Source organism: Lissotriton vulgaris, chromosome 8 (assembly GCF_964263255.1).
Source record: "Lissotriton vulgaris chromosome 8, aLisVul1.2, whole genome shotgun sequence".
Lineage (NCBI taxonomy): Eukaryota > Metazoa > Chordata > Amphibia > Caudata > Salamandridae > Lissotriton > Lissotriton vulgaris.
The window spans coordinates 374,860,053-374,884,551 of record NC_141696.1 but is presented as its reverse complement, the minus strand read 5'-3'; the positions used below and the strand labels follow the sequence as shown (position 1 = coordinate 374,884,551).

Below are 24,499 nucleotides of genomic sequence, written 5' to 3'. Positions count from 1 at the left end.
CACACGTACAAAGCTGCTCAAATATAGCAATGACAAAATGAATGATGTTGCTGTTACAAAATGGATGTGATATTGCTCATCATTACCACCTTGGCAGGGCACTGTTTGTATGCTTATCCCCAGAGTAAACAATTTTCTTGTTTTTATCTTTCGGAAATACAGTGCTGTGGGCGAAGCGTAAGAAGACAGATTGACCGAAATCTCTCATTTCATAAGCTTGTAGCATGGATGATTGCACTCCACACAGGTATGCATGCATTAAGTTTTTCATAATTCTACTAGCATTTTCTATAAGTTACATGGAAATGAACCCTGGAAGACAGCTGCAGGAAATGTGAAGACTCCTCACTTTGGAAAACTGGTTGATGCCTATTGGTAGGCTGGCCTGTTTTCCATGTTTATTTTGTGTAGATTTCAGTAGTGTTTTCGCTGTGTTTTCCAAATGTTTTGAAATCAGCGAGTTTCTATTCAGCTGCCTAACCCTCAAAATAGACAAAACCTATGTTTTTCAAGTAATTACAAAACATGCAGTTTTTTTAAAGTGATTGTCATATAGCACACATTTAATTTAAAGAAGAAGTAATGCAGGGTATGTAGAGTCTTCCCACGGGCACTGTGTGTAATGAAGCTATGTCAGACTATTTTAGCCCCCTGAGCTGATGAGGCTTTCCATCTCAGTGCTTAGCCCATTTTGGCTTTTTGAAGTACCTCATACTTACACCTCAATAACTTTTTTTCCAAGTAAGGTATTGACAAATTTGTATCCTTTTTTTTAAAACATTCTGGGGATTCTGAAGATACCCTGGATTGGGCATTACCCTGAAGGGGACTCACAAAACAGGGAAAATATAGCTACATTTAGTTTTTGGGTAAACACTGGTGAAGAGTGCTTTGCAACAAAAGTAGCAGGTTTGGTTTGTTTCTTAAAAACGACACCCATGAAAGGTTGGCTCTGCTAAAATCACCATCTTCCCACTTTTCATGAACATACAGAGCTGTATGAAAAACACTTTTTTACCACAGTTTTAGTTTTTTTGCCAGAGGTCCATTGTTTCTCATTTTTGTGCTTTCAACCTACTTCCAGTATGTGGTGGAAACAGGTGTGAAACTTATGGGTGATGGCAGAAAACTATACATTTCTGAAAAGCAGACAGCATTCTGAATTCAGCAAAGCATCATCTGTGTAGATCACCCCAGGTTTTCTCAAACTAACTGTTTACATTTTTTTAATGAGTAGAAAAAACAACCATTTTTTTACAATGTTTTCATCTGTTACTTCTTTTCACAATGGCTAATTTACAAAAGTTATATGCTGTTATGTCTGCTAGACCCTTTTGATCATGGATATATATAGCGTTTGTATGTTCTCCAAGAACTGAGGTATACAGAGTCAACAATTGAGCTGCATCCTACAATGGTCTATCATTGTTTACAGTATAGAGCAATATATATAGTAAAATGAAATGAGTGAAAAATGGGTATGAAGGAAACCTACATACTTCAGAAAAATGTACACTGGATACTGAGTTTGAGAGCAATTCTTATTTGTAAATATCTCTGAATTTATGGTACTCATACTAGCATTTTACACAATGCTGTCTTACACACTGGCTTACATTTGGAAGGTATAAATGCAGAGAAATCCAATTGGCAATAACAGATGTTCTCCTATTCTGCATTCCCACATATCTCCCAATAAAAATGGTCTCCCACGTTTGTGGCTCAGGCTAACATATGCAACACAATACACCCCAAAACTCGACCTAGAGAAATCATATTTTACCTAACAGAATCCATGCTTTTTAACAACGTGGATAGTGGTGGCTTTGGATATTAGCTCAGCCTCCACCCCGGCAAACATGGGCTCCGATTGAGCTTGGTTTGGTCCGTTCCTGTTGCAGGTAACATTGCAGGTACCACCTCATGTTTATTTCATCTACCAACACACTCCTACTGCACCTCAATCTTACTCTAGAAGGCTCTTTTTCATCCTCGCTTCCTCTCTTTGTAATTGTTTGTTCTACATTTCTCTTGCTCCCTCCTATTTTCCACCTTTGCTTCTGTTCTCTCTCTTTCTCTGGGTCAAATTCTGATGATTAAAAATAAGTCCTGGTTCCTAAAATAGAGTGCAGGTGGGTTCCATCTGCAGACTTTGCCTCAATGTAGGTGCTGGTGATCACACACCTTGTGGCAAAAACCTATGTCAAGAATTTCCATTTTTAAGCAGTGACCTTGATTAGGGCCTGCCTGGTATCTGATTCCAGGTTACTCCAAGGTACATGTGGAAAACAAATCCCAATTGCAATTTGTCTATTAGTATTCACTAGGCAGGGGTGTAAATTGCGTAGTTTTGTGTAGGCTAATCACATGGAATAACTCAAGCATTCCATGCGATTAAGCCAAGTAATGCAGAATTACCTAAAAAGAGTAATTCTGCTTTTAACACTATTAGTTAGCGCAAAAATGCCCCCCTTCATCCAAAAGGGACGAGATGATGCATTTTGCGATAAAATAATAGTGCTAAATGGAACACAAGCATTTTCTCGCACTTGCTCTTAGGATAGGATTTTCCCCCAATTTACTACCGGCCTTTAGCAATATTTTGTTTGCGAAAAATGCAGCCTCTCATCCAAAATGGATGTGAGGGTGCATTTTGCACTAAGAGACATCACTAAATGCAGCATATGAATAACGGGCGGCTGCTCCCATTTGCTAAAAAATAGTATGGTTTCCCACAAAATACTCTTAATTATGTGGCCAGGAGTAATCGCTTAATTATCGGTAATTCCATATCAAAGAGTAACCCCAAATTACCGATATTACTCTGATTACTCCGGTGAAATCCAAATTCTTCCCAAGCTTAGTATTTACAAGGCATCATACATCACTTGTAGGTCACTTCAGATTTTCTCAGAGGGAAAAAAATAGTTGGAGGGTAAGGGAATGAAGTGAAATCTCGTAAGAAAAGATATACAAAACAGGTAATATTCACAGTGCTTAACTCAATGCATTTCAGTGTCTGTTATCTAGAGGAAGTGTGTGCTTTTCTTCTGAACAGCCTAAAATGGAGCAAAATTAATTTCCCCATGCTGTAACCTTTCGCCTGTTCCAGGAGGCTTAGCTCACTTTGATATGTAGCCTAGGGTTTCACTGACTCCTACACCTAATTGACAGCCAGTTGGTCAGGGAATTGGATGAGTAAAGGCCTGACAGAAGTGAAAGCCTTCAACTCCCTTAGGAACTTGAATATGTCTTGCAAATGTCTGGGTTCAGATGATTAAAGGCTTTCAGACCTCATGTTCCCAGGACTTTCCCACTGACATCTACTTGATGAATGAAACTTGAATTATCATGTTATTGGTTGCTGATGTGAGGTTGAAGGTTGGGTAGTCGTTGATTAGTTTTGTAAGCTTTTTGGGTCCTCAGTCCAGTGCCCCCCCTAGGCAATGCAAAGTATCTTGAAGGTTACTAGCAGGTTCAAAAGCACACAGTGTAAGTATCTGCAGGCAGGAATGATGTACACCCTTTTTTCCAGGTCTAGATCTAGTCTTGAGGCTAACATTTGACCCAGCTGAGTTTAAATGTCTTGTCATGTAAACCCATGTGCATGTTGGTTCAGTAATCAAAGTCTGGCAGAACCAGCAAGTGGAGGAAGTCCTCTTTCTGGTGAAAACTTAAATTTGGTGTGACTTTGTATGAAGGTGGAAGTAGAGGTGAGCACTTTGTCCCTCAGGATTCACTTGTGAGTTGAGCAAGAGGGAGGGGCCAAAGACTACTGCTAGGTTCTTCATATTGTGAGCAAGGCTAGGGATGTTGACCAACACAGGAGTCTACTGGAAAGTTAAGTGGATTGAATTTAGTTTACCAAAGAGTAACATTTTTGTTTTCGAGACGAAATAAAGATAGCTCATCCTCATCAATTCCTGTACATGCTTAAGGCACAAAGCAATATGTAAGTTGCTGCTACTTTCTTCCCCTAAATTTATCGTGGCCTGTGTAGCATCTGCATAGGTTTGTAATGGAACCTTGAATTGTTAACATGGATAGATAAGATCCTTGGTTGCCCTGCAAGATATTCCTGCGGGATTCTGAGGGACAACATCCCAGGTATATTTGTAGTATTCAATCTTGAAGGGAATACTTAATTTATGATTGAACTAGCCTTGTAGATTTTGAGGTGAAGTAGTATGATTGCATTGTCAACAGTGACATAAGCTGCAAAAAGTCACTCAAGGCAGCGCGAGGCTGCACTGCATTGTGCGACAAGGAGGGAGCAGGAGAGCGGCATATCTTCAGAGATATGTCTCTCTCCTCCGCTTTCCCTTGTGCCGGCACTGATTTCAGCTGCTGTGGGCCACACACACACCTTAGCGCTATAGTGCTAGGGTGTGTGCATGAGTGTAGCATAGGTTTTGTACAGGGAAGGTACCCTTTTTGTACAAAATACCATCCCTAGACAAGATGCAAAGCTTTTCCCACTTTCAATGCGTGCTGCACAGTGCAGCACACATGCAAAGTCGGAAAAGGAAGGTGAACTTGCGCCCACTTTAAAAAGGCGCAGTTTTCTCACGCTAAACCCAATCTACTTTATTCAGTAAATTGAGTTTAGCATGAGAAATCTTGGGTGGTTGCATGGGAACGCCCTTGTTCTACCCTTGGCACGCCCTGTGGCGCAAAATGATGTGAAGCAGCATTACTTTTCCGTTATTTCCATCGCTAAACAAGTTTAGCACTGGAAAGTAAATTGGAAAAAATACATTTGCACCAATTTGCATCACTTTTGTGATGCAAACAGGCGCAAAATCTTCGAAAATCTCCCCCAGAGAGTTCTAGTAATATTAAGGCTGCAGGTTGGTCCTCATCAATGGCTCTCAGTGACTCCTCACAAATGTCGATGAGTCTTGATTCTGAGGCTTAGATTGGTCTAACAACTGACTACAAGAACAGTTTTTGTTATGTTGTTGAAGCTGCCTCAACACCTCCTATATGTATCTATGAGACCAAGTGATAGTTGAGAGAGAGAGACATTTGTATTCATTTTGGGTTTCCATAGGTGAAAGAATTATTTCTACTTTTAGTTTGTGCTTGTCAAGGACCACCGGAAGTGAGTTGTAAATGGTACCAATAACTGAGGCTAAAATTGTAATTTGGCCCTTTATCAAGCTGGCTATGCAAGATTACCTAGGAAATTAGTAATCTTTGATGAAGCTTTGCTATTTTTTACCATTTTAGTAATTACTCCTACTGATATTGGGTAGGACGTTGAGAATGGTAGTGTGTCATCAGGCTGGGCAGTCATTTTTTTCCGTTTTGAGACTTTTGTAAAACTTTTTTTCAACATCTGTAGGGCTGTGAAACAATAGCCTTGGAGATCTTCCACAGGAAAGCCTGCTGCATATAGTAATTTATAAAATGTGTACTCGAGTTCCCTGTCCACTGTTTCCAGGAACGTCCTCAGAGCAGTTGTGTAAATGAGACACAGGAAGGGCAAGGCGTTTGGCAATGACAACATCGTTTGCTGTGGCTATGCAGAAATCTCACATTTCCACATGTTTCCACATGTGGAAACTACACCACTGAACCACAGCTTCTTCCATAATACCAGATCACAGACTACATTCAATAAGGGCCAATTTGCTTTTTTTTAAATCCCAGGGAGTGAAGGAAATATTCATGTATTTGGTTTTTAAAAACTGTAAAAAATGCTGGTCTCTGTTTACAAATCCGACCCTTTTGACTCTACCTCACTGATTTTCGTTGGAGAATTTCATGGAATTGGGTTCTTGAAATCCTGGGCTTTGAAACTTCAAGAAGCACCTCAATCTTGCTCCCATTCCAAGAGTGTTTAAAAACTGAGCAGTGGAGTAAGAAGTGGGAAAACATATGGGCTAAGAAAAAAATTGCCTGGCAAAACTGCTTTATTATTATGATCAATATCATTACTGTGACAATATTATAATACATAGAAGCATAAAAAGCAGGCATTCGGCAGCAGTGAGTTGGTCAAACACTGAGAAACATTCTGCAGTCACTAACTCTAGGCACGTCCCTGCTGATATCTCTACCTAATCAATCATACACGCTGCACACCAAGGTGTTGGAAGCACTATTTAATGGTGGATATAAACATATTCTGCAACTGGAAAATTCAGAAGTACTTCGAGTTTGTTTAGAGACTATCTTTCAATACTAAGGATCATATTTATGAAAAGGTTGCGCAGCGGGGCATAGGAAGCCACATTCCTGCGCTGCGTCACTGGGAAAGGGCAGGAATGTGCCATATTCAAGGCAATATGGTGCTTTCCTGTCCTTTCTCCTGTGCTGGCACACAATGGGCTGCCTAGCGCCAATGCCGGGGGTCTGCATTGCAAGCAGGATTGTTTTTGCGCAGGAAGGAGCACACATAGAAAGAGGAGAAATCGAGGAGAAGTAAAGATATTTCTCCTTGTTACGCCGCTCCAGGGGAGGAGAATCTTTCTGGCACATTCCCAGGTTTACCTGTTCTTGTACATCTGGGAATGTGTTAAAATCCATGGATGTTGCCGAGGAACAGCCACGCAACACCCATGGAAATGCCTCCCTGGCGCAGATTAATGCAACACAGCGATTTGCTCTGCGTTACATTACTCAAGATTTACGAAGCCACGCAGGGCCACGCAAGGTGGCCTTGCGTAGCTTTTTAAACCTCATTTTTGTATTTATGTCACTCTTATACCATCATATCTCTCTTTTGGACAGACCACGCTGCAATTCAATTTTTGGTTTCTACCCCTGCATTGCAAGCAGGATTGTTTTTGTGCAGGAAGGAGCACCTTCCTGCACAAAAACAATCCTAAGAGACTTTTTCCTTTTTCTATGTGTGCTGCAGAATGCAGCACACATAGAAAGAGGAGAAAACGAGGAGAAATAAAGATATTTCTCCTTGTTATGCCATCCTGGGGAGGGGCATCTTTTTGGGCACATTCCCAGGTGTACCTGTTCTAGTAAATCTGGGAATGCATCCCAATCCATGGATGTTGCTTAGGAACACTAATGGAAATGCCTCCCTGGTGCAAATTAATGCAACACAGCGATTTGCTCTGCGTTACATTACTCGAGATTTATGAAGCCACACAGGGCCACGCAAGCAGGCCTTGCGTAGCTTCATAAATCTCATTTTGTATTTGCATCACTCTTGCTTCATCATTCCTCCCTTTTGGACAGACCACCCTGTGATTCAGTTTTTGTTTTCTACCCCTGCAACTAACCAGAAGGATTCATGTCAGCCTGAGCAAGCAAAAATCAAGTAAGGAATGTCAAAACCATAACAAATGTTGATTTAGACCACACCTCAAGCATTCATATGAATTGAATGTCTGGGGCTAGACAGCGTTCAACTGTATAATCAACAATGGGTATTCTACAACCAGTAAAATAAACCACAAATTAGTAAGCATCAAAATCATGGATTTCTAGTGAACTGCTGCAATTAAAACAAAAGAGCAGTAAACATAAAAGATTATGGTGCAGGTCTAAAATTGAGCCATGTGCATCTGCTTACAAAACATTATAGGATATAGAAAAAGCTATAATTGAAGTAAAAGCCAAGTCATTATTATACACAATTATATGGTTTGCTGCTACAAACATGTGCTTTAATAGGAGCTAACAATTCCTCCAGTAAGTGAATTCCATCTGAACTAGCTTTTCAATAATACTGTGATACGCTGATTTAAATGTGAACATTAAACAGAGAGAATTGGTTTGGCTGTTAAAATAACAAATCCTAAACTATTTAGGTCTTCTGTATTACAATTTAAAAGTTTTGACCTGGTATCACCTAAGGAAATTGAGAAATTGGTGGCCAAGTTGATGACCTCTAGCTCCAGGGATGATGTTTTCCTAATGCATTATTCAAGAAGAATATTGGATCTTTATCATAGGATATTTCTAATTTTATGAATTATCTCTGACAGTGAGGTGTCTATCCCACTCCTTCCAAGAGTGTGATACTGACACCTGTAGTACAAAGGCCCACACTAGACCCCAAGATTATAGGTCAATAAATATTCTTCTTGTTTATCTGAAATTACTGAATTAATCAACAAAGAACAGTTTCAGATGTATGTAGAGGAGAGTCCGTTTCTTTCTGACAATCATCTGGGTATCGCCCATTGAGAGGAATGGAAATGGACATCAGAGAGCACTCACTTTTTTTGCAATATTAGGGCAATAAGGAGCTATAATTGTATTACATATTTCAGGATAATTTAATCAAGTGGGCCATGGGCTGCTCTTTGGGACTGGATGAAGAGTGAGATGCACAGCAGAGGACTAGATTTAGTCTATTCTGATAATCTGGGTCTTAAATGTTCAACTGCAGCAAATGGGATTCATCTGCCAGTGGCTAGACGTGCAGTCATACAAGTCTTCGTTTTATTGCATCTCTTGTGATTGCTCTCACTGGTTTGATTGCAACCAATTGCCATTTTCTAATAAGTATGCATTTGTTTGAAATGCCACTTTGAATCATTCAATAGGATTGGCTAAAATGCATAGGTACTTGCTAAAGAGTCAAGGGTATAGTGAAGATTTTGGGTTGCCCTGCAAGACATTCCTTGGGATACTGAAGTAAACCAACCCAGAGATATGTGTAGCCTTTGACATTGAAGGAGGTACTTAATTCATGCTTGGACTAATCCTAAAACACCCCATGAAGTCTTTGATGTGAAGTAGAACAATGGCGTTGGCAACAGTGCTATAAGCTTCTGAGAAGTCCAGTAATATTAAAGTTGCAGGTTGATTCTCATCAATGGTTTTCTTGGCTCATCACCTATGTTGATGAGTGTCAGTTCTGTGCATCTGATTAGTCTAACAACTGACTACACAATTGTGTGATAAAGAATGCTTATTGTTTCAGCTGCCTTGAAACCTCAGTTTTTAATATTGTAGTTTCGATCTATCAATCTGAGATTGGGTAATAGATGAAGAGGCCAATAATATCCACTTTAGGCTTCCTTAGGTATGGAAGATTAGTGCTATTTTTATTTTGTGCTTCTCAAGGACCACACCTAGCGACTTACAAATGTCAACTTGAACTTGTAAGTAATTTGGTTCAAATCCTATTGGGCCTGCAGGATGTGTCGCCCCATAAATTGGTAGTCGCCATCCAAAGGTATTAGTGTACCAGAATAAATGTTGTAGAAGACTCTTGCAAGCGAGATATGATATAGTGACCACTTGTTCTCTCTGGCTTGATAAATCTTCATTAACAACTCCTGGGATATTAACCCTTTCGATGCTGGTGACGAGCTCAGCTCGTCATCACCCACAGGTGTCGTGTGCTGATGACGAGCTGAGCTCGTCTTGGGAACAGCAAAATGGTAATTCCCAGCACAGGAGGTGGAAAACGCCTAGCAGCCAAGGTGTTAAGGCCCTCACAACAACAGACTCAGTAATCCTATGGGCCACCTTGCCCCTATGGAATTTCAAAAACCAGAGGTGCTGATAATTCCAGGATCAGAGTTACTAAGCGTTTGTGAGGAGGTCCTTGAAGGTGCAGGGTAGAATTGAGGAATTACCAGGGTAATTGGATATTTAAGATCTGATTTACCAGCTAGTCCTCATTTTCCCTGAAGTTTCACACAAAGGTTCCAACTGCCCCCAGCAGCCTACATCTCCAGATACAAAAAGAAATTTCCGAGGTTCCAGCGGATTTTACAATTCATATAGGATAGCAACAGCCATTAGCAGGCTCATCAGAATTAATCCGCCTCTCATCATGAGGGACTAAGCAATCAAAAAATGCTTTGGACAGCTCAGCAGATGCAGAACATTTGGTAGGCTGCTGTAGACTGTGAGTTGGGTCTTTATGTGTTTAATACTTTTCTCTATCTCTGTCATTCTCAGCTATTCACACCGTTGCACATTTATTTAATGTGGAGAGGTGTGTAGATGCCCGGGTCGAAGCAAATGGAACCATTCAAGAAGTTCTCTCAAACCTCGAAGACAAAGCCAATGAAACATACCTCAACTTTGTTCGATCAAGAGTACCGGTAAGAATAAAAAACTGTCATACAATCAGTGGAAAACCCATGTGCACAATTTGGTCTTTTGGTCACTTGCTCCCTCACATTCTCCCAATAGTTGGATTTCACAGGGGCATCCCTTTTGTGAGTTTCACAGGAATTACCACTTTTTTAAATATAAAACAAGCATGGTCTTTGAACCATCCATCTCCTGGTGGTGGGAAGGTGAGGATAATCTTGGGAACTTAAACTGGTATCTTGGGAACTTGACCAGAAACTTCATACAGACCAACCACTTCCAAAATCTGAGGTAAGGCTATCACCTAATGGTGATTCCAAATTATAATAAAACCCATAGAAATGTTTTTTTATCAGTGAATTATGGGTATTCCAGCAAGCAAGTATTTTCTTGAAATGCAAAGGATCCAAACACCATTCCTGACGTGGCCCAGACTACCCTCCATTAGGGGCATAATACATGCCATAGAATTCCTCATTAAAGTTCTACCGAAATCTGACAACGTATCCCCTACACTTGATGGAGGTCCACTAGCTCCACTTGTTAACCTACATCACCTCCGAGGCCAACTGCATCTTCTACTAAGCCATCAACAATGGCATCCTGCATTATGAGTCTCAGAAGCTCACCATCTCCATTGGATCTCATCACACCCACAACCAGGACATGGTCAGACCTGAGACAAAGAAGTGCACCTCACGTAAATTCAGGGGCATATTTATCAAGGGTTTTGCTTCTCCTTTGCACCACGCAAGAGGGCAAAGAGTGATGAAAAACCTATAATGAGATTTACCAAGCCACCTTATGTGACCCTGCTTGGCTTGGAAAATCTGCAGTAAAGCAAGGCATCACAAGCCTCAGTCCAAGGAGACGTTCCAAGGGTGGAGATTGGGTGTTCAAACACACCCACCCATGGATTCTGAAGCATTCCCAGATTTACCACTACTAGTAGACCTGGCGATGCGTTAGAATGCTATGCCTTCTCAGGGGAAACGAACGTGGAACAATGTCTTTATTTCTCCTTGTATTTTTCTCCTTCTACCTGTGCTGCATTCTGAACTTTCTAAATGGCAGAAAGTGTGAGCAGTGAATGGGAGGTAGACTGGAGTACACAGGAAGGTATATGGGACTCAAAGAACCTCTGTGAGAATAGAGATCCTGTTCGATGGACAGCTCTCTGGTGCTGACAGAGAGCTGTGAACATGATCCTACATGCTATTGTGGCCAATGGATAGAGGCCAGATGGCCAAGTCCCAAGGTTTCATGTGAGGTGTATATAACAAGGTGTGCAGGTGCATTCTAATATATTTTGATTGTTACCTTACCGTACTTCCCACTTCCTGGTTCCATAGCATTATACTCCGCTGACAAGGGCTTTAATAGTTGATAAATGTCTGCTCTCCAATTTATATGGCCAAGCTGCCGGTGAGGGTCTATATTTTAGCTCAAAGCAGAAGGTGTATAATGCTATTAGACTGATCCACTCTCTGAGGGTAGAATGTTCCCAATCAAGCAGGGAGAAATGGAAGAGATACATTGAAATGTTAAAGCAGAATGCCTTATCGGTCAGTATTGACCCTCTGCCACTTTATTGTTTTTTGTGGAGCGTTAAACATTCCAATGATTTAATTAAGGATTGTAGTCCTCTGACAAGGGCTATAAAGGTTGTTAAAGTCCCTGAGCTAAAATTAACAAGCCATAGCCACAGATGAGGGCCTATAGCAAGAGAGAGGTCCTTTAACAATCAGTAGAGCCTGAGGTAGCAGGGCATAATGCTATTAGAAAGTTTCATCCCTGAGAATAGAATGTTCTAAGTAAACAGTGAGAACCAGAAAGCAAGCATTGGAATGTTGGAGCAGAAGGTCTGTGCCATCCGTTATTGGCAGACAGAGGTCCTCTACTTTAAAAGTGTCTTCAGTAGATCTCCCGTCATTCCAATGTTCCAATAAGATATAGGTGGCTATTATAATTCAGCAATGGCTGTCTAATCTGGCAGTTACATTCTTGGCTGACACTCACATTTTTTATCCTGGTTTCCCAACTTGACCAAATGGCATGGCCAAGCAGGCAAGGAACCAAAAGTAGCTTTAAATAATGTTTTATTACCAACTGGAGATTTCAGAGAGAGGTCAAAAGGATTCAGTTGGATCAGGAGGCCTCAGAAAAGGATAGGGTTTGGTAGGAGATGAGAGAGTTGTGGTGCTTTTCCTCCAAGAAAGTATTGTAAAACATTAACCAGAAAGGTGTGTTTTACCAACTCTTTTCGTAAACTTATTGATGAGATTGCACTGGATATGTACGCAGTTCTGAAGAGGTGATGTGCAGTACCCACTTTTTAAAGACGCCCAGGAATGATGCTCAGCAATAACAACATGGATGTGTCCATCTTCCCAATTTCAAACGCTAACTGCAGAGCAGCAGACAAATATTCATGAAACATTGGGCAGTCTTTGGCTTGATAGTGTCTCATGTCCCCTTTTGCTCATGGCCGCATGTTTTTCTCTTTGACATTGTCTTGTGCTCTTTTGTCTCACTCTTCCCAATACCACCTAACTTGTGCTGCCCTCTATTGTCAAACCTTATCACATGCTCCATTTTACACTCTCTCATGCATTCAAACTTCATGTTCTGATGCTCTCCTGTATCGTGATTTTGTAATGCTCGGGATTTTGTAATACTTGGGGCATGTGTGTGCGCAACATGCGTGCACAGATCAATTTAAGGGGTGCAACAGGGTGTCCTTTTGACACCCTTGCACCCATGAAATTGCGCATGCAATCTCTCATTCATTCCTATGTAGGCCCATAGAACCCCTCAGACGGCCGGACCGCAATAGTTAGTTCAGAAGGGAGGAAGGTGACGGGGAGGTAGCCCCCCCCCCTCTACAAGACGGTATACATGAACATTCTATACTATGACCGTAGTTTGATGTCCATTACTGTTTTTCTTCAGTCGATTACCTAGCTGAATCTGACGCGACCAGAAGCGGGTGGGTTAGCGGAAGGGGGAGAGATGTGGAAGGGAGGTTACCGTTTTGAGATTTCTGTTTAACAGGCATGAGATGTTCTTTATAATTTATAGTCAGTGTGTAAAACTGACCATGGCTAGTGATAGTAATTCAGTTCTCTTAGTGCCTTGATCTGAATCTCTTCAGAGAATGTAATTATATACTGTTAGACGAGAGTTTATGTTTGAAACTGCATAACAAAAAAGAAAAAATCTACTGTGATGTGCATTTGCCCTGATTTAAGGTGATATTTTGCTATGGTAAACAATAAAGAGTTAAAAAAAATAATGTAGCCCCATAGAAATGAATGGGAAGGCATTTCTTAATTGTGACTCGCAATTTGCGAGTCGCAATTAAGGAATGTTTGGGAATCGCTCATTTTATAGCGATTCCTATATGCATCAGCTTTTGCAATTCCTTAACTGCAATTCCTTAATAAACGCAATTAATGAATCACAAAAGCCTACATTGATGCATGTGCCTGTTAGTGTCTTGTAAGTATGAATAGCAGGACCATTCTAGTCCTTGACGGACACCGTAGGAGAATGACATCATCATTTGGGTATGTCTGAGTGTGGTTAATCAAGTTTATGATTTAGTGCTCGCGGTTGATGAATGCACTCTGAAGAATAAAGATGTGCACCAGAGAGCTCCATGTGTGGCATGGTCATTTACATGCTATTGGGCTGGGGAGGATGCCACTGTGCCCGGAAATGAGTGTTGGTGGCCCCCAGTGGTAACCACCATCTCAACCACAATCTCACATTAAGCCCTGCATCAAGGCTCTCCTCTTTTATGCTGTTGCATGAGTCTTAGGGCCTGATTTAGATCTTGGTGGATGAGTTCCTCAGTAACAATAGTCACAGATATCTCGTCCACTGAAATATCAATTCCATAGGATATTATGGGATATATATTTTGTCAAAGCGAACACAAGGAGATGATGGACGAAGCGCTGACACTCACCCCCTGTCACAGATCTGGGTTGAATCCATCATCGTTTTTTAGCTCACTTCGCCACCCCAGTTCAGACACAGGTGTATGCAAATTAGTCTTGACCCTGTGCCCGGACTATATTTTGTCGGACAGGATATCTGTCACCATTGTGACAGGAGTAAACCAACCGCCACGATCTAAATCAGGCCCTTAATCTCATGCTGTTTCATGTTTTCCCCATTTGCCCCATCCTCTCCTCCATTACTCTCTACTGATTTTCAGCTTTTTTCTCTTTCAGGCTGCATGTACTCTGCCGTATGATATACGTACTCAGGGGCAGATTTATGAGGCCGTTGCACCTCTTTGCGCCGCAATTGCATCACTTTTTTTGACGCAACTGCGGCGCAAACAATGCGCCCTATTTACAATGTGACGCATCTAGGAGATGCGTCACGTTGTAAAGCACTGCGTCATAAGGATGCGTTCCTGTGCAGGGGGGGGGCGTTCCTGCGCAGGAACGCCTCCTGAAAGTGGCTGAGTGAAATCTATGAGATTTCCTGCTTTCCTGGAGTAAACCACTCCTCCCCTGCTCTAAGAGCAGAGCAGACGCACCCGCCCCGCAAAACTCTGAAGCAGGAACAAATACAATTATAATAACATCAAGTTTTTATCATTGTATTTGTTATTTCTTTCACTGCTTTGCAGCAGTGGGGCGATGCTCCTCTTCCTTAGAGGAGGAGCCGCCACTGCCTGCGGACGTCCTCAGAGCTTTTGTAGCACGGCAGAGTTGCTCTGTCCCTCCTCCTGGGCCTCATTCGCCTCATTCGCTGGTGCAGGGCCGGACTGGCCCTAGCGGGCACTGGGCGTTTCCCCGGTGGGCCACAAGGTTGAGGGCTGGTTTTGGGCCCCTGTGAGCCGTTTTACCGGGGGCTGGCAATATCGTCTCCCTGTAACAAAATCGGCCAAAACCAGGCCTTGCAAACAGCTCGGCTGCACCCCCCACCTGCCCCCAGGGGGGCCAGCCAAGCAGTTTGCCAGGGCCGATTTTGGTTCCCAGTCCGGCCCTGCTCTGGTGTCCACAGTCTATGATTTCTTCCAGAGATACTTCAAGCTGAGGAAGTTCCCTAAATGTGGTCCTTAAGAGTCAGATCTTAGATTTTATTTTTCTGTGCCTGAGCGCCTGAGTAGATAACAAAACTGTCCAAAAAAAGAGAAAGAAATGACGCACTTTGTTCAATCATCACTTGCAAGGCACATGATTCTCTGTTACTGTGCTGTTGTGAAGCTGTGTTGAATTAATGTTTTGTGGAGTAGCGCTGTTAAGTTGTTTTTTGGGGATACTCTGGTTGGTCCTGTTTTGTTTTGATTTTACTTTGGTCTGCGTGAGTGTTTGATGACATTACCCATTAGTCATAGTGCAGAGCTATTGACTGGCATGCCAATAATTAATTAGTCACTGTCATGATGCCAGTAACAAGTAGTTATATGGAGTTACATAAATACTTAGTTTCCGCTAATCTAAAATTATGTGGAACAAAGGAAACGGAAGTTATAAAGGGTGCAATAGATCATTGATTCTGTAGGTTGTTAACCGGGGCACCAACTTCCCCATTTTCACACGTGTATGGTGTGTGTGAATTGTGAAAGTCGAAGTGAATGTGGCTTCAACTTCTATCTGGTTCATTGCACTTACCGATTGCAAGCTGATTGCAAGCTCCTTTTGACAGGAAATAGCCCGCAGAACTTTGCAAAAAACGAGGTATATTTGTTCTCAGTTCATTTCCTCTTTTCTTCTTCCTGATGAGGGAAAAAAGGAGAATATGACCACACCCCAGGGTCACGTAGTGCTATAGGTTCCCAAAGCTGCTGAGGCAAAAATGTCAGAATGGGAAGAGGACCAACAAACAAACATACTGAAATTCCTAAAGTCCAAAGCCACAGTATCAGCTATTCTGCAGACTTATGGATCGACATAAAAAAGCGTCATTTTATTTATTAAAATATTCTTCTTTCGAAATTGGTTCAGACTTTTATTGGGTTACATTTTGACTTTAGGACTGTTTCGGTACCAAATAAAAACTTAAGGCATTGCCTCTAAGTTAAGCTTGTCTGGTCTGGGCCATAGCACCCCTGGGGTTGAGGTCGGGTTAATTTAGTGACTTTGAGGTTTCACCCTGACAAGAGACATCATTATTCCTTTACTTGGGTATTCACCCACCCAACACAAAAATCCAACTTCTTACACTCCTCTATCTATAAATACCTTTATTGTGTATGAAATTAGCTGGAGAATAGGAACTGGACCTTGTCCAATCACCAGCAGACCAAAACGTGAGGTGGATAATGGAACAGTCTAGCCACATGATGGATATCACAATACAAGAGCCAGAGCAGAAAGAGATGAAAACCTAATTATAAGAGAGGGAAACACCACAAGAGAGAAAGTTTGTTGTACGTGGCGATCCACCTCGGGTGGTTCTAGGATAGGATGATGCTAAGAACAGTGACAAGGAATTCACATTAGTTTGCCATCATCATGTTCCTGGCAGTAGAATAGGTTCATTTACGGGATCCAACGTGATGTTGTGTTTTTTGGTTAGGGACTTTTCTTCACTGTGTAAGAACCTTACTGATAAGTGATTAAGATGCAGTGACAGTATTCTGTTAAATTGGAAAATAGAAGGGGATTTCTTTGTGGACAAAATATCGGATTGGTGTCACTACAACGCATGCTTTTACATCGCATGCCTTTACAACGCGGTTTTTACCACGCAGTCCATTGCAACGCATAATGCTTTTAGGCGCTGGATAGTGAATTATTTAATTTACTAATCCAACTCCAGTCCCCGTGGATAGCAGGGAAGGTGTTGGATAGTAAATTAAATATATTCCCTATCCTAGAGCGCCCCCCAGCGCAATGCGTTGTAATGGTATGCGTTGTAATGGTTGCGATGTAATGGTAGTGCGTTGTAAAAAATGCGTTGTAAGTGATGTTCCCCCAAAATATCACATGAGAAAAAGTTGTAAATAACCTAATGATATGACAACTGCAGCTGATCCTTATGACGTGCTAATTGATGAGTGTCGTGAACATGCTAAACAAAAAATACTCTTTAAATCTGCTTAATAAACATTTTTTTCTGTCATGAGATATCTGTTAGTGTATATTAAATTGTATCATCTTCATATGCTAATGTTTAGTTTCTGCTTCATATCTTTACATGCATTACTCATAACAGAATTGTAAGGCTACTTATGTAATGTTCATCAGTAGTGTCAGTTTAGGATTAACTATTGACTTAATGCGAAGCTCACAACTCTACAATGACAAATGTATTTTTTATGCTGTGTTCTTTTAAACAGAATCCTATTGGAGGACTAAATGTGGCTTTCACCTTTCTGGCTGGACTCACTGGAGTGATTATTACATTGGCACTGATATTAATAATTACATCATCAACTAAAACCATTCGCAGGTCCTACTTTGAAGTCTTTTGGTATACCCATCACCTGTTTATCATCTTCTTCATCGGTCTTGTCATCCATGGGGCTGAGTACGTATTTCTTTGCATATATTACTCTTTCATTTTGAACTCGTGCTGGTGCAATTTTACTACATATACAGGGGTGCTGAGGTCATGACACATACTCTTTGACCTCTTGATGAAATGACAGGAAGTCACATAACTTGACCTTCGCCCCCCCCACCCAAGACGTGACTACAAACTGCTACTCCTACAATCTTCGGAGAGGATAGAAACTATCCTAAGGAAGTTTAACTTAAGAGATAACTTAAACATCTTGTTAATAATAGGAAGGCATACACGCTGCAGTAGGGAGTAATATGGTGCTGAAACTTGCATCCCTACTTACCCCTGCATGCTGCCTTCACCATCAGTGACTGTGCCACAAAATGCCTTGCCATCAGTTATTCCATCCTGGTTTCTGCAGCAGAAGAGAGAGGCCAGCTAATCTGAAATTCAAGATTCTGTAACAAATTGGTTACATGAGAATCACTATTGTACCCTCTGGAATTACCGAATAAAGCTAATGGAGGCACTATAAATAGATGTCTATAGGACTCTTTCAAGTGTTTAAAATGCATTCAACTTTTTACTCTGAGGTTCTTGCACAAACTACAGCAATTTTAACTATCATTATAAAAATGTAAAACTGGTTTTGTCCATAACGCTCCTCTCATTCTCTCGGTCTCCGTTAATTTTAGAAACAATATCAACCTTGTTTATCAAGAGTAGATTTTCCAGAAAATTCCAAATGCCCAAGGTCTCTGGATTCAGCCTACCTTCTAAGTTTTCTTAATAGAGAACATGGGGAAGGCAGAGTAACTAACTTAAGACAATATATTGTTAGTTTTGTCCTTAACAGTCAGGTGCACAGTGAGAATCAAGGCAGGGATGCATATACCTTTTTTGTGGAATAATAAAATGAGATATTGATAGAAAATGTGACAAAGTGAACATCAGCTATCAGGCGAAATTCATATTCATGTTTTAAAATTGGTATGAAGATATTGAGGATCAGAATCGTGTTCTGCTTTTGCCATTTTCAAAAAATATTTCTTCAAAATACTCTATGTCCTGATTTAGATTTGCAATTTGTAGGGAAACTGATAAATCTAGAGAAAACGTGTGCAATTTCTTTCCCCATAAGTATGTTGCAAGTAATTCTACCAGTGGATTCTGCACCAGATTTGCCACTACTTCCAGATTTTTTCATTACCTTCCAGTTTTATCTAAATTTGGCCTCTGTGTTATGTTTTTTTGGTAACCAGAGTGACTTTGTTTCAAGCACTGCTGAAAGAATGCAAACGTTTATCACCAGCGCAAAGACACAACTGCGGGGTTTGTATAGCTCCGCACGTTGTTGTGGCCTTTCAAAACTGCTCAGATTAATTTCACACAGATTTAAGTGTTGATTGTGCATTGCTCACAATAGTCATATGAAACTAAGGATAACTGATAGCATTCTAGATTTTATAAATAGTCTCTATCACTAACTAGAGCAATCTATTGCTCAGATATTGAGATTGAAAATGAGTACGTAATCTGATTAAACATAGAAAAAACAATAAACATTAATGTCATTCTCTTCCACTACCTCGTTATATCTCTTACCTTGTTGGTTATAAAATGTAGTTTGGTAAAAAACAGCATCTTAAATAATCGAACAAATGCTTAGTAGTTGGATTTACTTGTATTCTTTACATTTGTTATTTTCCATTGCTCCCAATGATGTGATATATGGTTAGCCAGTGATAGTAGATGCCACCTCTGTCTTTCCTTTTGACAGTGCTAGATTTGTGCTGGTCTTTGCAGGTGGTGGGCACCAGCATTAATTTTGGCTACCAGGACATATTTTCATCATCAGACTTTGAACCAGTGCTAGAGAGAGAATATTAGTACAAAGAGACAGTAGAAGGAAGATAAAGATGGGCAATAGCAAACAAGGCTGAGATCATGGTTGGCTAAAACTGCAAGAATAGCATAAAGAGACAAGAAGTAAAGGGTGGTAGAAGAAAAGGGTAGGAGGTAGATTCAAGGCAGGCTAGCCAGGGTATTATTAGCCAGTGAGGGGTTGCTGAGAAATACTGTGGGCCCCTCGACTTATTTTATTCATGTATTTTTTAGAAATTAAATACCTCTCTTTTTGCTCTGCCCTTGCTACCCCTAATGTGAGAGGTCATAAAGACAACAATAGTCACATAATGGAAACAGGTTTCTGCAAGCTCTGCTTACTTTCTGTATTTTCCACTTCTTATTTATTCGCTAGGCTCTCAGCAGCTAAATAGGATGTTGATGAGAACTAATAGTGAGGCAAAATGGCAAACCAGAGATCACATTGAAGGTTAAAAAGTAGTCGATGCTGCTTTTTCCTCCCATGGCAATTGTTGAATTAATACCGAGGTATATCCCCTGTATAATAAACAATTCATTTCACTCTTTTAGCTATGTTATAACCTAGTTTATGGGATTGCCATAAATGACACATGTATATCCTAGTAACCTATTTGAGTCTCAGACTCAGGCTGCTGTAGGTACTACACTTGGTTGTTGGAGTAACGTTGCGATACGTTTATCGATATACGCTTGGAGTAAATATTGATTCCCATTCAACCCACCTTTCCACTCTGCATTCTGAAAAAAGTACACAGAGACAAAGATGTATGTGAATCTGGGTCATGGAATTTATTCCTGGGGTAAAATAAAGTCGATACATAGTTAAATAATTATATTTTCTGGTTTTAACATTAATTTGTGTGAATTGGAGTAATCCATAATCATCATCAACCTTATTTTCATATCGTTTTTCAATCTTTAAAGCACACCGAGCTCTTAATCCAAACAATCAAACCAGTATTGAGATGGGTATGAGAGGGGAATTCACACACACACACAGACACACACCTTCTGCATGTCTGTGACAACCAGTACAGATGTAAAAGGTAATACTATGAAGATTGAAATGTTCTTTGCAAACCCCAAACTCCCCTTTTCTATAATGCGAATGACTCCTAGTTAAAGGAGTCGTGTAAGTAATATGACTACTTACTTTGCCCTCTTAGTTAGCTCTTTGTTTGTCACTATCATTGTAATATTTGAAAAAGAGGTGATACTGTTAAAGAAAATGGAGATAACCAGCATGCAAAGTTAATTTATTTCTTTGTTTTCAGGCAAATTGTTCGGGGGCAGACTGATGACAGCTTAAAGGTGCACAGTCCTGCAAACTGTTCAGCAAACTTCACCACATGGGGACCCGATAACCCTGAGTGTCCAACGCCTCAATTTTCAGGAAATCCACCTATGGTATGATATGAGTTAAATCTATTGTCTGACTCAACATGTAGCCCTACCATGTAAGCTCATTTAAAGAACTGAGTAAATGCACAACTTTCACAAACCGACGTGTACAGTATGGTTGTAGAACAGTGCCACAGCTGATGACCAAGTATATCAATGCATGGGCAATGGACAGAGATGATAGCGGTTTGACAGAACCAACCTGAAAACCTCCACAGTCAGAAGCCATGCTGAACAACACTCACAGACACCAGAAGGGAGGCTCTGCTGCCTCTGCTCTGTCATAATGCTTGGTATTATTTAGCCTTATAACTGACATATGAGCTAATTGGCAGCTCTCTGGCAAGTGGTCAACCCACAGGTGGGGCTACAGCTTTGTCTTCATCTGCTGAGCAGAAGCAAACAAGCCATATTGAGAGTCCCCCACAGATCATGCAATGAATTTTTAATGAAGTGTTTCCGCCAACAGATTTTCAGCAAAATTGCATTGAGTTCAAAGCCACCATGTCATGTTTGGTCACAATTTTTTCATAAACAAAGCCCAGAATTTTGAAAAACAAAAAGACAAATACTGCTGGCATGCTGGAACTTTTCTTCAATGCATGGGGTACAATTTCTGCTTTTTGTTCTGTTCTCGGCAGTCGTAGCCGGTGCAGTAAGGCACGGTGGGGCAGGGCAGGACAGAAGTCGACTGAATAGGATTTATTAATTTAATTTTCCCTATACCGGCATATGTCACCTTCCACCCTCCCGCCCTGCTCCGCCCCACTGCACTTACCTACACTGGCCACCGCTGGTTCTCGGTGTAGGGAGAATTATTAGAAAGTCTACTTCCAGGTCACTTCTCTGTGCAGCCTGTTCTGTGTTCCTCAGCATGAACAGTCGTGCTGCCTAGCTCCCCCGCCCAGCTGCTCTGCAGTAACCTCAGGGATCCGAAGACGATGACACAACAAACACTTCTTGCAGTTGTTTTTTTACTTCCCTTTGCCTTTTCTTAAAATTACTAATGATAAACATGTTTATTCTTTTTACAGACATGGAAATGGGTTGTTGGGCCCATGGCATTGTATGTCTTTGAGAGATTGATACGGTTGTGGAGGTCACACCAGAAGGTCGTTATCACAAAGGTTGGTAATAAAAGGTTATGATGCTAGCTGTTTCCAAAATCAATCGAACCCTGTGAATGTGCATACACCTGAGCAGTTTGCAGGAGGAATAGGTAAACACGCATTGTCTAAGCTTCTAGGTCTGAGATTGGTGCAGTCAATGCCAATCTGTTAGAACTACCATATGAAACACAAACTTTTGCCAGAACACTCCAAATACACCGTCTCTCCGCCCTGACTTTCTTTTTACAAATAACTGTCATCAAATTAATTGACTAAAAGAAGAAAATGAAAATTACAACTACCTGATGTCAGTGGTTTGTAAAATGTAAGCCGAAGATCAAGAACATACTATCTAGCATACATGAAGCAAACTAGCAAAACATATACTATTATTGTATCACAGACTTCAAATTAAATGTGTCTTGACATTTTATAAGATGAAAAAATACAAGAAAAGAATACATATTCGACTGGTGATTATGATGTCTTATTTTCACGTTCTTGCTATCACACGAGTTACATATTTTTGTCATTTGCAAACAGTACTCATTTTCCTGTTCATTTTTTACAATCCGTGGTTGCTTGCATCTTTTTATTTTAATTATAGACTATTTATTTGTTTATTTAGCTATTTATTTAAATATTATCAGGGGCTCATGCTTCTCAAGAGCATATGAGCACAGTTAAAGTTAACAACGTGTTTCATTAGAGGAATCATCAACAGTCTCAGCAATAAATCAAACCACATATTCTGGAGATGTACCACAAACATCAGAGTCTTTACCATAGTTCAGTTTCAGGCCCCTTGGAAGAAAGTTCAAAATGTGAGGGCAGCCCTTGAAAATGGTTGGTGCTGCACATGGAATGTTTTAAATTGGGGGCTTTCGAGTATGAGTGCGACCCCTCTTCAGAGGCATGTTGGCCACGTAAGATTTTAGGTAGGTTTTTGAGGTGTGAGGGTTTGTTACGATGTAGAGTATTGTGTAAGAGCAATCCAAGGTTAAACTTGGAGTCTGCCTCAAGAGGAAGGTAGTAGAAAGTATTGAGGATGGAAGATTCATGGTCATATGTTTTTAAGAGAAGGCTGAGCTCATTGTGGTGTGGAAGGCAGCTCTCAGTGGATTTGAGTGTGGATTTTGGTGTCTGCGCCACAATTGCACATCCAAACTCTAGGTATAGTCAATGCATGTGCTGCTGATTTGAGTTGGTCAGGTGTTTTTACGCTTCTTTAGAGTTTGTAGGTAGACGTTTACTGACTTTGAGGCCCAGTTTATATGAGGTATCTGGGAAGGGGGTGCATCAAGCATAAATCCCAGGGAGATCACAGTGGGGAAGAAAACAGGTGAGAGGTCTAAGAGGTTAGTTTCTGAAGAAGATCCAAGTGGAAGAAGCATCTGCAGATAGACGATAAGAGTATTAAGAGCCTGATTTGGACTTTGGCGGGCAGGGTTACTCTGTCACAATCATGACCGATAGCCCGCCTGTCGCATTACAGTTCCATTTCATCCTGACGAACGTGCAATATGGCGAACAGGATATCCATCATGATTACGAGCGGGTAACTTGTCCCCTAAACAGGCCCTCTGTCATTTGTAGGCTTATTTGAATAGAATTGTTTGTCATCTACCTTTGCACTTTAAAGAGCGCTTGTCGTAGAGTGAAGATCCTGTGTGCAGTTAGAGTACTTGTGTAATGATAACCCTCTTCCTGCGCAAACAGGTCACATTTTTTCAACATGCACATTGAAGAGTGTAGATGTTCAGACTGAGCTCAGAGGTACTCCACAGGACACAAACATGGAAATGAAAGTGCAATAGCCAGATTTTCCTACTTGGGATCACCGTGATAAAATGGAAGAAAGCCTATTCACCGGATTTCCATGTGGTGTCCCAGTAATGAAAAAGGCGCTCATCTTGCTCAACTGTGTGAAATGCTGCTGTAAGCTTTTAATACATGTTCGCATGAATCCCTTTTATCCATCAACCTATACATTTCACTCAGATTTTTCAGTGTAACTGCCTCCACACTCCATTCTTTAATACATATTAATTTCGTCCTTTGAAAAGAAACATATTGAAGGTTAGCAAAAAAGTGGTAGAAATGAGAAAAGGAAAGACCTTTATGTATATTTCACTACCTAATATCACTACAGTACTGTTGGCCTCATTCTAGGTGCCAGACCTAGGACCTGATTCACAAAGGTAAACTTATACTTGTGTAAGTTATCTATTTTTTTTTGTTTTTCACAAAGTAACAAGTTTAATTTTACTAATAGTGATGTAATGACTGTGGAGATCCGGCGGTCAGGGAATAGAACTCCACACATAAAAAGATAGGACAAGCCTATATTCTCTATATGTGGAACCTCCATCACGAGTGCGGAGTCTCGCAGTCATAAAATTACTATTAGTAAAATTAAAGTTGTAGTCTGTGAATACCAAAAAATAGTAAACTTACACAAAAGTGTATGTTTATCTTTGTGACTCAGACCCTAAGTATCAAACAAGGAGCATCAGAAGTCCATGAAAATGTGGGTCTGTTTGCGGATTTTTTCATGTGCACTGTCACCCAAGTTAGTAACAGGAAGAAATTACAAATGCAAA

At 40.7% G+C, this 24,499-nt stretch overlaps 1 protein-coding gene across 1 annotated transcript in view; it reads left to right on the top strand.

Moving 5' to 3' along the window:
- The window catches only part of CYBB (cytochrome b-245 beta chain), a 79,074-nt gene that overhangs the window by 32,258 nt on the left and 22,317 nt on the right, over nucleotides 1–24,499 (top strand). The window contains exons 4-8 of the mRNA XM_086934160.1: nucleotides 163–247; nucleotides 9,889–10,034; nucleotides 17,333–17,523; nucleotides 20,661–20,793; nucleotides 21,822–21,914. Of these exons, the coding sequence (XP_086790286.1) occupies nucleotides 163–247; nucleotides 9,889–10,034; nucleotides 17,333–17,523; nucleotides 20,661–20,793; nucleotides 21,822–21,914 (648 nt within the window). The remainder of the gene's footprint in view (nucleotides 1–162; nucleotides 248–9,888; nucleotides 10,035–17,332; nucleotides 17,524–20,660; nucleotides 20,794–21,821; nucleotides 21,915–24,499) is intronic.